Source organism: Cornus florida, unplaced genomic scaffold, assembly GCF_030987335.1.
Source record: "Cornus florida cultivar Cherokee Brave unplaced genomic scaffold, ASM3098733v1 CherokeeBrave_3.0.0_Hap2_Chr03, whole genome shotgun sequence".
Lineage (NCBI taxonomy): Eukaryota > Viridiplantae > Streptophyta > Magnoliopsida > Cornales > Cornaceae > Cornus > Cornus florida.
Window position 1 is genome coordinate 28,247,510 of NW_026775573.1, and position 16,706 is coordinate 28,264,215.

The window sequence follows — 16,706 nt, forward strand, 5'->3', positions numbered from 1 at the left end:
TCCTAAGGAACGGCATAAGAAAGTGCAAAAACGAGGAACGCATGTTTCGCAGGGGCAATCATGTTTATGAGATTTGAATTTCTTATAGGAGGAGACAGAACAGACACCAAAGGCGCTCGGGATTGGGTAACCCTCTGCAGCCGGCGAAGACCAAGCCCCACTAATGCCCACGATGCTATCCCTCCAACCCTTCTCAGATTTTATTGTGTCCGTACATATGGACATCTTCTCGAACGGGTAGAGGTGGTAGAAGGGTTCGTTAGTACGGATCTTACTGACCTTATAGCACAGAAGAAGGTCTATGAGGTCAAGGTCCAGATTTCTGTCACGCATCAACAAGAGCATAACAGATATGATTCTAAAGAAGTTGGGGTTGACCTGCAGAGGGGATATCCCCAATCTATTGAAGACGTAACTAAAGAAAGGGTGCAGAGGGAACCTAACAATATTCAATTGAAGGTTCGTGAATAAGACTTCGCCGGGCAGGAGGCCGGCGCCGGTCATAATGTTAACGTCCTGAGGGCAAACCCTAACTTCGATGTTGTCAGGAAGTCTAAGTCTCATACGAAGAACATCCAGATCTACAACCATGGTGGAAGTGCTTGAAGAATCTAAAAGGGGGTAAATGGAAGCCTGCCGAAAGTAAAAAAGAACGAAACTAACCTCGGAGGACTGCAAGATCGCTGGAAGAATGACTCTTGAAGGATTTCACCAGAAAAAGCTTAGCACTGTTCTAGAAAGAGAGAGACTTGACTAATGATGGAGACGGTAAAGGGACGTGAAGTGGAATTCTAGAGCATTATAAAGGCGAGGGGGCCCGAGGGCCGAAGCGTCGGGAAGGCGAGAAATTCCTCGAGCCCCGGAATATTGATTCTGGATCTGACCGTCCGTTCCCCCACGTGGTTATCTCGAGCCGTCAACATCATGATGAGACGCCATCAATAATTACCCCTTATTAAATAAGGGGCAATTATGGGGGCAGTTGAGGAGGCCCCGGACGACATGGGCCGGATCCGACTTGCAAACACTACATTCAGTCCGTACAGCTGGGTCGGCCCATATAAAGACACTGCCATATGGGCCGAACGCGAGTAAGCCCATCAAAGGTGACCAGGACTTATGGAGGAATAGGCCCAGATCCAGCAATCAGTCAATATCTTGTAAATATCTTGTAAATATCTGGTAAACATCTATAAATAGGATAAGGAATGGAAATGAGGGGGATCTTTTTGGTTGAGGTGTAAGAATTCTAGAGAGAGAAAGAGGGGAACGAATTTCTTGCATCTTCAATGTTGAACGTGATTTGGATATAATTTGTGGACGCTTCGAGACGGAAAGGTATAAAGCATATTGTATTGGTGCATAAATATCAATTTACGAATATATATTTAAGAGCATAGGCATTATGCAGACTATGAATTTATGAATACTAGTCCAAATCAAACTTGGATGACTTTTGTGATTAAATGAGTCAACCAAGCCTTTCAAACTAATGACAAGCCAAGTGAGCCAATAGTAAAAGTAATGCTACGGAAAACACATGTAATATTTGGAGATTCGCATAACACTTGTCTATACGTTTAGTAAGAAAATATAGACTAATTAGATCATCTATCTTATTTATTTTACATGTGTAGACAGTTATAATGGGAAATGGGCTGTTAGCTTTATTGTAAAATTTGTAATTCAGAAATGTTTTGTACAAATAATTCTATAATATTTGACATAACTACCAAAAGTTTCAAATTAGTGATTTTATTTGATTCGTCACTAAAAAACAGTTTCAAAACAGGCCTATTTTTTAATTGAATTTTCGAAAACCTGTCAACCAAATAGATTTCTGTATAATATTCTGGTTATCAGTTTTCAAAAAACATAAAATTATTCACAATTTTGTAATATTATTCTCATGCTTTTATTTCTGTGAAACTTTTTACCAACACAGAAATAATTTTAAAAAGCCAACTGCAAATACTTCGCATCCTGTTGAACAAAATAAATCAGGGGCTGGTTGAATCAACGATTATGCTATCTATCCCCTCCAAAACCTAACAAAAAATGAAGAAGATAGACCAAACAAGCATTTCATACAATCATCCAAGCCAATTCAACTTTATACTCAATGTTACCCCATTGTCTATACCCGAGTAAACACATATATGAATGGCAAAATGACCCACGCATCATGTTTTGAAAAATGCCTCTGTGCAATTGGGCATTACCCAGTCGACTAGTTGGTAGAGAGCCCTGCTCCCGGGGCAGATGTGCCATGTCCCCCTAGTTTGCCAAGAGAAAAAAAAAAAAACGAAAAAAAAATTGTCTCGTACGATTTTGAGGGAGTAAAAGGGAAAAGAGCCCCAGCCAAAAACAATCCCATACACAACATGCATTATCAACACCATCTCATCCTATAGTCACTTGTAACTCAAACTACAATAACATCAACTCTTGAGGAGCTCTGGAATATAGGTAACTCCGTCAGGTTAGAGTATTCTAAGCTCCTTACTGAAAATGGAAATTAATGGACAACCTTTTGAGTGCAAATGCAGGTACACCACCATGATATTTACACGCTCAATCATTAATATGTGTATGTATTTTCTGGAAACTCCATCCATATACAACAAAGCAACAATAACAACTATAACCGCCTGCATGTATCCCTTTGGAAATAATGTGTTTCTCTTTGTTTAGTCCCTTCTTTTTGGTTATTCTTCCAAAAAAAAAAAATAAAGATTTTGAAGAATGTAAAACCAACCAATGAGATAAAATCACTGAGTTTTTGTGCGCAAGAAGTAATCCCCAACTGACAAGAATACATGTTTGTCCTAACATCACCTCCACTGCAGGCTGATTTTCAACGCAATCAACCTTAATCTGTAAAAAGGCAGGAAAATATCCAAAAACCAAGAAATCAACACTACATTTGAGAGACCATCTTATTTTATTTTATTTTCTTAAATATATATATATATATATTTTTTGGCAAGGGTTAGCAAAACATTTAAAGTTCCAAGGAAAAAACAAACCTTTCCGTTTCCAAGTTGAAACTCCAACTTTAAATTATGGTAATCCCTTGATAGCAAATAGGTCTGTAAACCTTGGGCAAATTTTGTGTCACCTGCAAGAGAGGAAAAATAAGACTTTGAAACAGAGGAGAAAAGTAAGGCATTAAAACACCCAGGTGAGATTGCTACAACTGAGGCAACCTTTTTACAAGAGAAAAAGACGTGTATATAGTGCAAGCAGCTCTGGCCAATGCGATAATGAATTCTAAATTAGAAATGCCCTTGAAATTCTCCTCACAAAGGATCACCTGCAATTTGCACAGAAGAACGTATAAATTATAAAGTTGCATGAAGAACCAGTATAAATTTGAACAGTACGTGCAGAAACCAGAAAACCAAAGCAACATACAAAGAACTGATAAATCTTTACAATTTGTTCCACTTTTTTCTCGGAAGTATAGATTTCCAGATAATCACTTCTAGCAAGATAAAAGTTGGGAGACAAGAGACTAGCGTACAAGCTAACCATACCATGAAGGCAATCAGTTGATTATATGATGCAGTACTATCTGGCGACATGGTCTTTGATGTTGTTGATCTATATATGCAAACATATGTATACATGCCTTCACTTCTTGTTAGAGTTATTGCATGGTGAAATTGAGGTCTCAAGCTAACAAGGATCATTTTGATGTGTTACTACCCAGTCCACCACTCCAGCCAATTCCAGAGAACGCGGCCAATTTTGTTATTCCAGTCAATTCAGACCAATTTGGCCGCTAAAAAATAAGGCAAATATTGAGTCAATATGGTCATGAAAAGAAAAAGTCCCGGCACCAAACAGATGATTTTTTTTTTGGCTCACTCAACAAATCTGGAACTCTGAGCTTATACAAAAGAACTCCTTTGGTTTCTCTCATTTAGCCAATTTCTGAACTACCAATGCCCTACTATCATATGTTTGTAGCACTATCAAATAGTCTATCAAAGATAGGTGTGAGAAAGGGATGTTTATGTGCCGTGCTATCTGTTTGGCAAAAAAACGGACAAGCATTAAAACAGACAAACATGTGATTAAAAATAAATTGGCATTTCCCCCCCTAAATGCACTTCATTAAAACAACAAGAGAGCCACAACCAAACACCAACAAAACAAGAGCTGGAAAAACAATTTCCAGACAATAACAAAACCAAAGGACCAAAGAAAGAACAGAACAAAAGGAAAAGCACACCAATGAACAACAGAAGACGGAGCCCACACAACCAAATTAAACATCAAAGCAGTAAAGCCCACAACTAAATCAGGATAAGAGCATTCCCAACAGGTCCTCGAGATGCACACCCAAACTGTCAGTAACTTCCCAAATGAAATTCCTAACCGATTGAACAGCATTATTAGAGTCTATGTTGTGAAAGGGTCTGGTTCCACTTCCACCAAATATGCCAGAGGATAGTGGCAACGGAAACTTTAACATACTTGCTTCTAACTGATTTAAGATAAGATTGGAACACCAGAGAAATCCAAAATCAGTACGTCCCGTTCAAATCGGATGAATGAAAGGCTTCCAAATCGATTTGACGAACTATGCTCCAAGCACCAACGTACTGGCAAGGGAAACACTAATAGCTTTCTCTTTTCTTTTTCTTTTTCAACCTACAACCAACTTTATCTGAAGTGGCCATTATTTAGTGCTATCACAAAAATAAATTGCCAAGGATGAGATTGGGCTTTGAGTTTAAAGCAGTCAATTGGTGTAAAATAATGCCAAATGTAGGACAAATACTGGATCTTCAGTCAACCTAGAAAGGTATGCCACAAATTAAATACAAGGTCTTCCTTTAAAGAAAGGCCCCCGGTTCCAGATCGTGCTGAATTTTGCATCTATTGCCAACCATAAGAACATTGGTTTGAAGTTGGAATTAAGCATTTTGGTTCATAATAATGTCAAAGGTCACAGGTGGACCCACAACTTTTTATTTGGGGGGACAAAATTAATTGCATGAATATAAAAATTTTAATTTTTTTTTATTCACTATAGAGTTAAAACTCAAAACCCATCTTCACAATACAATAGGTAATGTTAAAAAAAAATCAAAACCAGAAATATAGAACAAAAATCACACTGGCAATATATGGCTACCACAGTTAAAAGAAAACAAGAAAATAGGAAAAAATCATACCTATGTTCAGCCCATTTATCTACTGAAGTTGAAGGAGATGAATGTACTTTTCGTAAATTTAAGATCTGTGTTTGGTTCCATATTCTTTTCGTAAATTTAAGATCTGTGTTTGGTTCCATATTTTTTGCCAACATTTCTCGAGCTTTCCTAATAGTCAATGTCTCAATTAAATAGGCATGTGTATGAATTGGCAGGTCTGAGTGTTGCAACTTGCAACCACTGTAACAGAGGTAAGGTTTGGCTTGCCTTGAACAAGTTGTTTAACTTGTTGGTGAGTAAAGTGGTACTTAAATTACCCATTTCGGTAGTGACTAGTGGGTAAAATGGGGGAGTAAAGCGGCTATATTATTTAGTGAGTAGAGTGTAAAATGGTTATATAGACTTATGTGAGAGTTGACTTTTGATATTATATATACAAATATTCAATGGATATTTGGTATATACAATGTGTAACTAATCTCTAGTCTTTGAAGTCATTAAAGAAAATCTTCTTGTAGAATACAATGTGTATGTAAAGTTAAAGACAGAAAAAAGAGGCAATGGAAGATCAGCTTTTCTCTTTGAAAGAGGATTCAGCGCGCGTGCCAATTGTGATGCTACCAAAATGAAACAACTTGAAAATGAGCTTCATAATTAATGGAGTGAAGAAGAAGTTTATTGGAAACAAAAATCCAGACTTCAGTTGTTGCAGCTCGGAGACAGAAATTCAGAAAATAAAAAATAAAAATCATGCAACTAGTAGTACTATTAGAAGAAGGAGAAGAATACTCATATGCCACGCAAATATTGTTCTTATTCCTAAAAGTAGAAAATCCAACTTTAGTTGGCTATTATTGCCCTATTTCTTTGCGTAATGTGTCTTATAAGATCATTTCAAATTACCAATAGGCTCCAATCAGTCCTTAACTCTATTATTAGAAAAGATCCAAGTGCCTTTGTTGCTGGAAGGCAAATAACTAATAGTATCTCAAGTTGCCCATGAACTGCTCCATTTTATGAAGAACAAAAGATTGGGTAAACAAGCTTTTATGGCCCTTAAACTTGATCTTAGCAACTAGGTTTCCCACTGTATGTGTCAGTATGCCTTGAGGTCCAAGGAGTTTAGAGTTTTTAGAATCCTCTTTTCCAGGTAGTGCCTTGAGGTCGAAGTGTTTAGACAAGACTAGATTTATGTAAAAGAATGTTTTACCATGAAAGTTGAAACAAAAGAAATATTTACAATCAGTGTTCAGTTAATTTGGGACAATTAATCATCTTTAAAGGCAAAACTACAAAAAGACCAAGGTGCCTTTTAATGTAGGTCTGATCGATTCATTAGCAGCCTCATTATGAAGTATGAACAATAACAGGATGAACCCATACAGGAAGAGGGGTTGAGGGGATCCAGACCTGGTTTACTGGAATGCTGAATCCAACAGAATAAACCTCCTTGTATCTTCACTATAGGATTCATCCATGATAATGGTCATATGTTTAGCCTTTCCCAATGGTCATACCCTTCCAATCTTGAAAGCAGTTTTCAATTCAACCATGTCCTCTTCCAGAAGCTGCCAATCGGACTTTATCTTCTCAGCCCCACATTACTTTTTCTCAGCCACAAGTTTCTGAATTAGTTCAGCAAACTCGTCTCTCTCCAAATGATCACGTCTCCATGCCAACATTACAAAAGTGTCAAGCTAAGTGTATAACAGCCAAATAGCGCTGCATAAAGGAGAGAACAAAGTGTTTGTTAGATGTGAAGATCTTTTCTATGTATAAAAAAAGGAAGAAAAAGGAAAAACTCATAGAGAATGATTGGACCATATGGCAGACAACGTTAGCATCCAACCTCTCCCTTGTGGTATTATTATCCCTTGGCAGAGCCAGCCCCTGTTCAATAGGTGAGACTCACTTGATTGATGGTCTTTAAAGCAGAATCATCCACTGTGACCATGCACTTTGGAAGGATGAACCTTGGTGCCAAGGTTTAACAGAGACCTGTTATCCAGAAATTGTCACAATCTGGATTTTTTTTTTCTTTTTTCTTCAGTAACTACAATTTTCCTAAATTTGAAGGATATTTGGGAGTAGTCTGGGAGTTTTACAAATAAATAGAAGTTCAGTTAATTCAATAGAAAAGTCAGACCAATTTAAAACTTCCAACAGCAATCATGGTATGGGAAATTGTACAAACAGGAGATACTAATACTTTCAATACCACCATATCAATTGCAAAATAAAGAAAAATTGAAACTTCCAGCATCAATACTAGATATCTAAACTATATGCTAAAAACTTATTTTCTTGTTGAAAAGATCACAAAACTTAATCTTTTTCCCCTTGATCTCAACAACAGAAGGAATGCTGCAAAATAATCAAATTCCAGGAAAGGAATAACCTTGCCATGGAAATTGGCCATTATGATGAATCATTTCCATTTGTACATTTGGCATATTAACAGAGTTGAATGCTTCTACAGAAACCAAAAGGACAACAAGCTTAGGGGAAAAAAAAAAAGATGCACAAACACCCACTTCTGCGCACACACAATTTCTCTCTTAAAGTTTAAATATTCTTTAAACAAAAATAATAGTTGCTTTATCCAAAAAAACCTTGGTGCAGAGCATGTTCAAAGTCCATTCATTATGGAGACTGTGCTTGAATATTCTGAATACAATCTAGCACAGCTGCACTCATGTGGGGCCCAAATACTTCTGATACGTAATTCCAGAAATGAAAAACTAATTATTGTAACACATTAAAAAATGAAAACCGTGAAGTCCAAATCATCATTCCATATATAAGAATCACTATAAATTTTATATCCCAGCTTGTTTTCCCAAAGCTCCTTAAGATTATTGGTCCATTTAGATATCCTTCATGGACTCATGGTAACATCTTCCGGTTGATCTATAGATTCAGTTCTTCAACTAAAATGGTTAACTTATGAGAAAAACCAGATCTGAGATACAATCAAAATCAGATGCAGTACTTCTAAAATAGATCTCTTCTCCTAGTTCTCTCTCCTCCATCAAAACAAGTTGTTTCCTGCTTCCTCGTGATGCTAAAGACAATCATCACAAACTCATCTTGTAAAAGATCACTCCCAAATTCTATTAATATTTGGCGGGAAAGGATTAGGTGACTAGGGAATACCTTTTCCATTAGTTGTTTCACGTTGCAGTGGAGATTTGAGTTCTTGGATCACCTTTCACATTTATGTTGCAGGTAATCCTTAGCTTTTACAACCAGCAGCTAATCTTCCACATATCATTTAGATATCTCACTGAAAGTTCAATTCAAAAGATTATACGAAATGGATGCTCAAACTTGGTGTGCAGAATAGGAACCATTTCAATTGAACTCCAAATGCATAATTGCATGAATTACATGCTCGGGGATGCTCATAATCTTTAATGAGGTGCAGCATCAAAAGGAATGAATGCTATTGTACTCCAAATATTGTAAATACTGCTGATACACTATGGGGTTTCAAAACATTCCATGAAGGCTAACTGCTAAAAGCATCTGATGAATTTAGCAAGGATCATCTATGGTTTCATCTGATTCATATTCTGAAAGAAAATTACAATCTGAATCATCTGATTCTCCTTCATTTTTGAATCCATTGTCACTGAGTTCATTACTACAAACATTCCTAAATCGATCCTCCTCAACAACAGCATCTCTGTTTCTCTTGTATAAGCCCCTGCTCCTATCCAGAAACCCTTCCTTCATCATACTTGCAAACTTTTCCCTGTTGTCAACAAGGGGGTGTCTCTGGATTAGTTGATGACGGTCGTAAGCTTCCCTAAGAACAACAGTTTGGGTGTCACACTTCTTAGAAATGTAGAATATGCCAGGATGGCGTTCGAACACCTTCGTGAACTTCTGTGGCAAGGCCAGTGGTTTACGGAGATTACTCACATTCTTGCGCTCTGTTTTCTTTTGTATGGTGAGGTGGAGAAGCTCATGAAAGACACCAACATTTCTCTTCTCAGATACATCTGTACGCGGATCTAAGTGAGAGGCATCTGAATAAGGAGAAGTATAAGGGAGCCTCTGCAACTCTTCTAACCACTCCATGCATTTTCTCTTCAATCCGAAACCCCTTGTGAATCCAATTGGAAATGCTAAGCTGCCATTTTCAACATCTTTTTCCCTTTGCTGCAAAGCAGCACTCTTTTCCAATTGAGACACAGCAAGGTTAACATCCCAGGATAGGAGTTTCAAGCCAACACGATTATCAGGTAGGTGAATCAAAGAAAATATATCTGGGTGATGGGGAATCAATGAATGAGGGTAATCAAATGGCAAACCAATGTCCCATTTTAGCTGGTCAATCGTTTGTAGAGGAAGAATCCTATCTTTGGTGAGCATGAGCAGCTTGCAGAACCTGTCAAGAAGATCCATCTCACAATTTTGGTAGATACCGAGTTCTTCTTGATGGAGATCTAGTGCTTTAGGAGTCAAGCGAAACCAGGGAACTCTAGTACCTCCACTGTCAAGAACATGAAACTCATCGAAAATAGTGGGATATCTCCTCATAAAGGTGGAGATCTTAAGATCGTGGGGGAGACTGAGTTGCCCTCTTTGGTGGGAGAGGTGGTAAACTGGAAGGCAACAATGAGGATTCACAGATATTATGGAAACAAGAATGCTGGCAGCTCTTAGATCCCTATCACCTGCCACAACAGCATCCAATACCCTATCTTTCACCGATTTTAACTTTACATTCACCAGACTGGCTTTCTGCTGGCGATTAAATCCCATCTCACATCCATAGAGCAAACGAGAGCATCCTGTCCTACTCCACAACCACCGAACCATTTTAGACGATGATCAACATAACCCTGTTACATGACGAAAATTGTTCTGGAAGTAAGATACCACTTCAATGTACTCCAATATTTAAAATTCAGGAATGTCATATAGCAATGTATATAGCAAGAGAGAATTAAGCAAACAAATTATGTTATAAATTGTAATGAAATGATCAACCTACAACTTTTGAAAGACAACCAACTGTATTTTAAAGGATAAAACAAAGCAGATTGCATCTGATGACAAGACCATTTCTCGAAGCCCTGAAAGACAAAGCTGATGTAGTTTTCGTAGTTACGAAAGAATTTCCTTTTTTAATCGAAGACTTGACGAGAACTTGTTATTCCCTTTTTTCTTCAATTTCTTTTCCACTTAATATTAAGTTCCATTGTGCTTGGCTGTGTATTAACAGAACAACTGTACTCACTGAAGTATTTATAAAATGACAAACCTACCACATTGGTTTACAACAGTCCCATGAATTCATCTTTTTCTGTTTATGTTAGATTTAACATCTTTTCACCATGCAATAAATTTCCTCTACATGACAATCAAAAATAGTGCTGTGGACCAAAGTGCATTGGTAAAACTCACAAGAGGACATGGTAATCAAAATTGCAATCTACATCATACAATCTTGAAATCCAAAGGAATAAAAAATCCATGTAGATCTATACAAGATCGTAAAGGGACCAGAGGGTCATAGTCGGGTCGCCATAGGATCGTTTAGAATAATAGGATCTACCATGGGATTGTTTAGGATTGTTTATGTAAATAGAAAATTTGATAATTTGTTTGTTTTGTCATGACACCTGAAAATTTTATAAGGTGGAGTATTTGTATGGGATTGGTAAAAAAATTATCAGTTGTTGTGTCATATGTAATAGGAAATTAGTCGATTCTACAAAAGAGTTATAAGAATTATCTGAGATTGTGTCATTAGAAAGTGATTTTTGGTATTATAAAACTTAATGAAAATGCAGTGATCTAAACTTTATTCTCTCCAGGCACAACTTTACAAATTGCATGGCGCTAGAGTTCAACCTTCCAAGTCACATTATAAAATTAGTCTAGAAAACTTTAGCATGTATACACGTTACACATGTTTGTAATAATATTTGTATACTTGATTTGTTTTAGGTTTGTTTTCGTTCTACTTTAAGAATTCTATGTGTATAACTATCATTTGGTCTTCCTTTCCCTAATTTTGTAGGAGCTAACATTTCACAATCTAATCCTACATTCTGATTCAAAAGACCCACTGGTTTATCCAATATAGGTATTAGTCACTGACAACCTTCCAATAGGGCATGCATATTTTCATCTAAATTGTATTCAAAAAGCATATTACATCTTAAATGCATTGTTATTTATTCTTAATCAGATCAGTCTCCTAACCAGTATAAACATCCCATATGAAATGAGTTCGATTCTTGTTTAGTGAGTCGTCCTATCATAAATTGAAGGCTAAAACACCGTAAAAACACAATACACGTAATACCTGTACACACATAAACAGACCACATACACCCATGAGCACAATGAGAACCTTTAACATGTCTATAATTCAATTATAAAAAAAAAAAAACACGTCTATAATTCAAAAACAACATTGTAAATGAACAAGTACAATATATGTCCCTTGAATGTGTCATAAGTTTCTGAGTGATGCCGTAGACTTAGCACTGCTATGCTAGAGCAACACCAGGCCAGCTGAAATGCACACCCATAAAAGATGCATTAAAATGAAATGTAGTCAGAACCTTATTTAAAGATAAGGAATCCAAAGTACTTTGAAGAGGATATGGTAGATTAGAGAGGCCTCACTGAATCCAAGAAGAACTTGGCTATATGAAAGCAATCCAGCACTTTGAGCTCTAATTTTAATTACTGATGTGCCGATCGAAATTTTCAGATCAACATGAAAAAAAGGAACATCAAAAGTAACATGGTAACATGACACATCAAAATATTTATAAATATATATATATATATATATATATATATATATATATATATATATATTTATCAAAACATGACACATCAAAACAAGATTAGTATCTTGCTATTCATGCAAAAATGGCAATAAAATGCCATGTAAAGTTTAAACCACCTTAGTACATCAAAATAGTTCATTTTTGTTGTATAGCTTCACAATCAAGGGAAAAAAATCGTACCTCAGGAATAAAAAACCAGCATGCTTAAAAAGATGAAAATATAGGAAAAACAGAACACGAGCACAGATATTCGGAATGGTCTCCTTTAAGTGATCATCTTGTAGGAGTTGTGGCTGCCATGCTAGCCTTATATACTATCCACAAAGATTATTAAATTGATATAGATAAAAGCAATCAAATCTGAAAGCAAAAATCATAAATTAACTCAATAATACAAACCCCGAAGGTATATCAAGCCCATTCGAAAATCAAATTACGAATATCTTTTCAAGGACAAACATTCATTTGATTATAAACATAAATACTCAATAATCAACCAAATTATAAAGACGTGGTGTAAAGTCAAAATCTCCAATTAGATAGAAAGCTCTAAACATAAAGACAGTTGTATAACCCAGAAATGCACTGAGGAGAATCACACAAATGTCTTTTGTTGACATCAGAGACCCATTGAATTAATAAAGCAAACACGTTTGCAAAGGTTGGTTCTTCAACTTCTAGGGAACAGAGTCGAGTTCAAAAAAAATGGAGACGCACATTCAATTTTTGGAGTAAAACCACGTTCCCAAATCATTATGAACAAAACTAAAATTTGTCTAAACAATCACACGATGGAGAACAAAAATTGAGCCCATAAATGAATAATGAAACCCACATAAAAAATTAAAAAAAAAAAAATTAAAAAAAAAAAAATTTAAATAAATAAAACTTGAAAGCTCTGGAGAAACATGGAAATCGAGCACAAACATTTGGAAGCATATGTAACTCTCAAAATTGAAGCTCTCAATGTGAATTATCAACCAAAATAAATAAATAAATAAATAAAAACTTCAACCAAACAAAAAAAATCAACAATATAATCGAAATCGACGCCCTGACCTTTCTGCTGTGTCAATCTATGCCTTCGATGGTGATGGAGGACGGTTTGAAGTCAGAGAGAGAGAGTATAATGGGTTGGGCTTTGGAGTTCAAGTTTGGACCAAATAGTATTACTCTGGTAATTGATGGTGGTACTGGGCTGGGCTTTGAAGTTCAGGGTTAGACTAAACCAGGTTAGGTTAACCGTGCTTTTCATTACCACAGCTTATACTTGTAACCAATCAACACCCTACGACCCTTCTCACTGTACCCGCATTGCAGATCAAACCATGCAAAACACACAACATCACCCGCATTGCAAATCAAACCATGGAAAACGTGCCAAGTCACGCACTTACTAAACCGACATTGTTTTACATTTCAAAATTCACCTATTGTAAATTGTAATTGTGTGAAAGTAATGTAAATGAGGAAACCACTTTACCTATATATATGAAAATAATGTTATCTTATATTTCGAATTTCACCACTTGTAATGTAGCTCAATACTCAACCCTATATATGTAGCTCAATACTCAACTTCTTGTTCAACAAGAATTGCCGAGAGTTATCAAAAAAATTACATATACAACACTAAAATAGAAACGAAATTACAAAATTTGACACATTATCCAAATTTGAACATTATCCTAACAATATCCACCATGGAAAGTGATTCAATTTTTGTAGTTCTGATTTTTTCTTTGATCTCTATGTACTTCTCATGTGAGTGAGTGTGAGCTAATAGATGACCCAAGAGTTTTTCCATTGTATTTCTTTCTCTATCGGGGAAAAATCACATAACTCCCCCTTACTATTATTTTCGTCCAAAAATCCTCACTAAAATTAAACATTCCCTGAACTAAAAAAATGCTGTCAAGTTACCACATACTCATGACACCCGTTTATTAGGTTGTGAAATGACAAAAGTAACCTTTTAATTTAATATTAAATTAAAAACTATATCATTGTGAAATTACGAAAATGTCCATTTCTTCTTCCTCTTCCTCTTCCTCTTCACTCTCTCTCCAGAACTTTTACCCCTCTCCCCACCCTCACCAACCTGAAAGGCTGAACCTATCCACATCACAAAATCCCTTAATCATTGCAACATATGTAATTTATATCTGGATAAAGATCAATCAAACCCATCTCCCTCATCAACACTGCTGCAACATCCATTTTACCCTTCTCACAAAACATTCTAATAACAACATTATATGCCGTTGTGTCAGGCCGACAATTAAATTCCTTCATTTTCCTCAATACCCACAAACCCTCATCAGCAAGCTTAGCTTCCTTGTACAAATTCAAAAGAACTTTAAATGTCTTTAAACTTACCAAACAACCCTCAACCCTATAAGCTTCAATAAAATCATCAACAACTTGCCGATTTCGATTAATTCTGAATAATTTACACACTTTTGCATACATATATGAGCTGTGTCTATAGTTAGCATGCAGGCCAGCCCAAACAAATAACCTAAGACCCATAAGAGGTTGATTAGGAGCAAATCTCTGTAAGACCTCATTGACACATGAAATGTCCAATGGTGCCCCAACTGTGTTTAGAGCCTTTTCTGTTTGAAACATTCTTCTGCAAGTGGGTCCAGTATTTCTTTGCAGATGAAAGAGTTGTGAATGGAAGTGAAAGAGTAGGGTTTTTTAATCGAACCCCCGATGAGAGGAATCGAAGGATTGAAGAACTGGCCATTGATTTTGCGGATAAAATTTGGGTTTTAGTGGAAATGGGTTGCCCAAAACCTTAAACCCTAAAATTGTTGAAAAAAATCAACCAGAATATGAATATGAAGCTACCTTTGACTATGCGGACATTGGAGAGAGATTGCAGAGCTTCCAAGATTGAATCCAAGCGTCCTCAGGTACTCCTCCTTGTTCCTTATTACCGGTGTTACTTGGTTGAGTGTCTCTGTGGGTATGAAGGCGTAGTTCAGAACTTCAGATGATTCTAATCGCCGACTTGACAACGAAGAGACTTGAAGGAGATGATAATGACGACAATGGGCGATTATGGAGTGAGGAGCGAGAATGTCAAAACCTGAAGTGAGGGTGGAGAGGGGTAAAAGTTCGAGAGAGAGATAAGAGGAAGAAGAAGATGGGCATTTTCATAATTTCACAATAATAAATATTAGTTTTTAATTTAATATTAAATTATATGGTTAATTTTGCCATTACATAACTTAATAAACGGGTGGGTCGTGAGTAATAGCATTTTTTTAATTCAGGTATTTAATTTTAGTGGGGTATCTTTTGGACAAAAATGATAGTACGTGATTTTTCCCTTAATAGAGAAAGAAATACAATGGAAAAATAATTTTATTTTATTATTAAAAATATATTATAAATAAAGTAATGGTATAGATAACTCAAATATGATTAATAAAATTTAATTTTAATTATAATTTTCAATCAAGTATCTTTAAATAAAATAATAGTTCTTTCTATTATTTTAAGAGTTTGTGTTTAAGATTGTATTTATCACTAAAAAATAAATTTGGTGTCTATGGAAACTCTTTATTTATATCATTAAAAAAATATAGAAGAGTTTGTGTTTAATGAAAGCATTTTTATAATTTTTTTAATAAAATAAAATAATATAAAAATAACAAATGATCTAAAACACTTTACATTTTAATAAGAGTATAAATTATTATTATTTTAATGAGAAGAGTTAGAAAGAGAATGGAATTAGAAAAAAAGATAAATTTATATTTAGGAAAGAGTTGGAAATAAAATAGAATATAAGAAGTAAATTTATTATTAAAAATATATTTTATAAATAAATAATATATAAATGATGTACTAAAACTCAATAATGCACTGAAACTGTGTACTTTTAATTATAGTGTAGATATAAAAATTGATATAGATATAGATATAGATATATAAATAAAAATAAATGAATAATGTACTAAAACTCAATAATATATTGAAAGAAATAATGTAGTGAAACTCAATATGTACTAAAACTTTTTGTAATTTTAATAATAGTTATAGATAGATATATTTGCAATATATAATATAATAATATATTATATAATATGAGTAAAACATATAAAATTTAAACTTATATGTAGATTGCACAAGCCAGATTACAAAGTGCACACTTAAATTTACCAATAAATCACAATATATATTACCATTAACAATTACCATTAAGTTTTCCTCTTTCGATTTCCCTATACTATTATCAATTATCAATTTTTATTCGCTGCAATTTAAAGTTTGAAAACTTTCATCATAATTCTCTTTCTATCCAGCAAATCTCCAAACCATAACTGTAGGTTATTATAAATATAAGTAACGATAAGAAGTCTGGGAATGAACTTGCCGAATAATGTATTGTTTGGAGGTAAAGATTATGGATAATAATAGAACAAAGTAGAAAAAAGAATCCCTAATTTTAAAAACACTGCCATTGAACTAAAAACTCAAAGAATGAGTTGCTTTTATTTGTGGGCTTCGGGTGGTGGTATGTGGTGGCAATTTTGGACGATCCCCAAGGTAGTTTGGCGTTGAGAAGCCATCGGAAGGGAAGAGTTTTAGAAAGAGAAAAAGGTTAGGGATTACAGGGTTAATTTTTGGCGTTAGGGTCGCAATTGAATTTTTAGTTCAAAAGATATCATATTTATTAGTTAATTAATTAAGTTTGGTAAAT

General features: G+C 35.1%; 1 protein-coding gene across 5 annotated transcripts; it reads right to left on the reverse strand.

Moving 5' to 3' along the window:
- Positions 1-2,565: 2,565 nt before the first annotated feature.
- On the reverse strand, positions 2,566-15,114 carry LOC132300091 (protein WHAT'S THIS FACTOR 9, mitochondrial-like). Of its 5 annotated transcripts, none has more exons than XM_059797032.1 (7): positions 14,846-15,114; positions 8,325-10,021; positions 7,018-7,166; positions 6,579-6,890; positions 3,210-3,316; positions 3,030-3,121; positions 2,566-2,877 (listed from the first exon to the last, which is right to left on the reverse strand). In XM_059797032.1, the coding sequence occupies exon 2, from the start codon at positions 9,996-9,998 to the stop codon at positions 8,706-8,708; it is 1,293 nt and encodes a 430-aa protein (XP_059653015.1). In that variant the 5' UTR covers positions 9,999-10,021; positions 14,846-15,114; the 3' UTR covers positions 2,566-2,877; positions 3,030-3,121; positions 3,210-3,316; positions 6,579-6,890; positions 7,018-7,166; positions 8,325-8,705. The 5 variants fall into 5 exon arrangements, with proteins under 5 accessions (XP_059653015.1, XP_059653016.1, XP_059653019.1 ...); XM_059797033.1 differs by having other exon boundaries at positions 6,990-7,166; XM_059797036.1 differs by lacking the exon at positions 14,846-15,114 and adding an exon at positions 13,049-13,658.
- Positions 15,115-16,706: the final 1,592 nt, after the last annotated feature.

Coding starts and splice junctions, on each gene's coding strand:
- LOC132300091 (XM_059797034.1), bottom strand. CDS start 9,998: ATGGTTCGGTGGTTGTGGAGTAGGACAGGATGCTCTCGTTTGCTCTAT.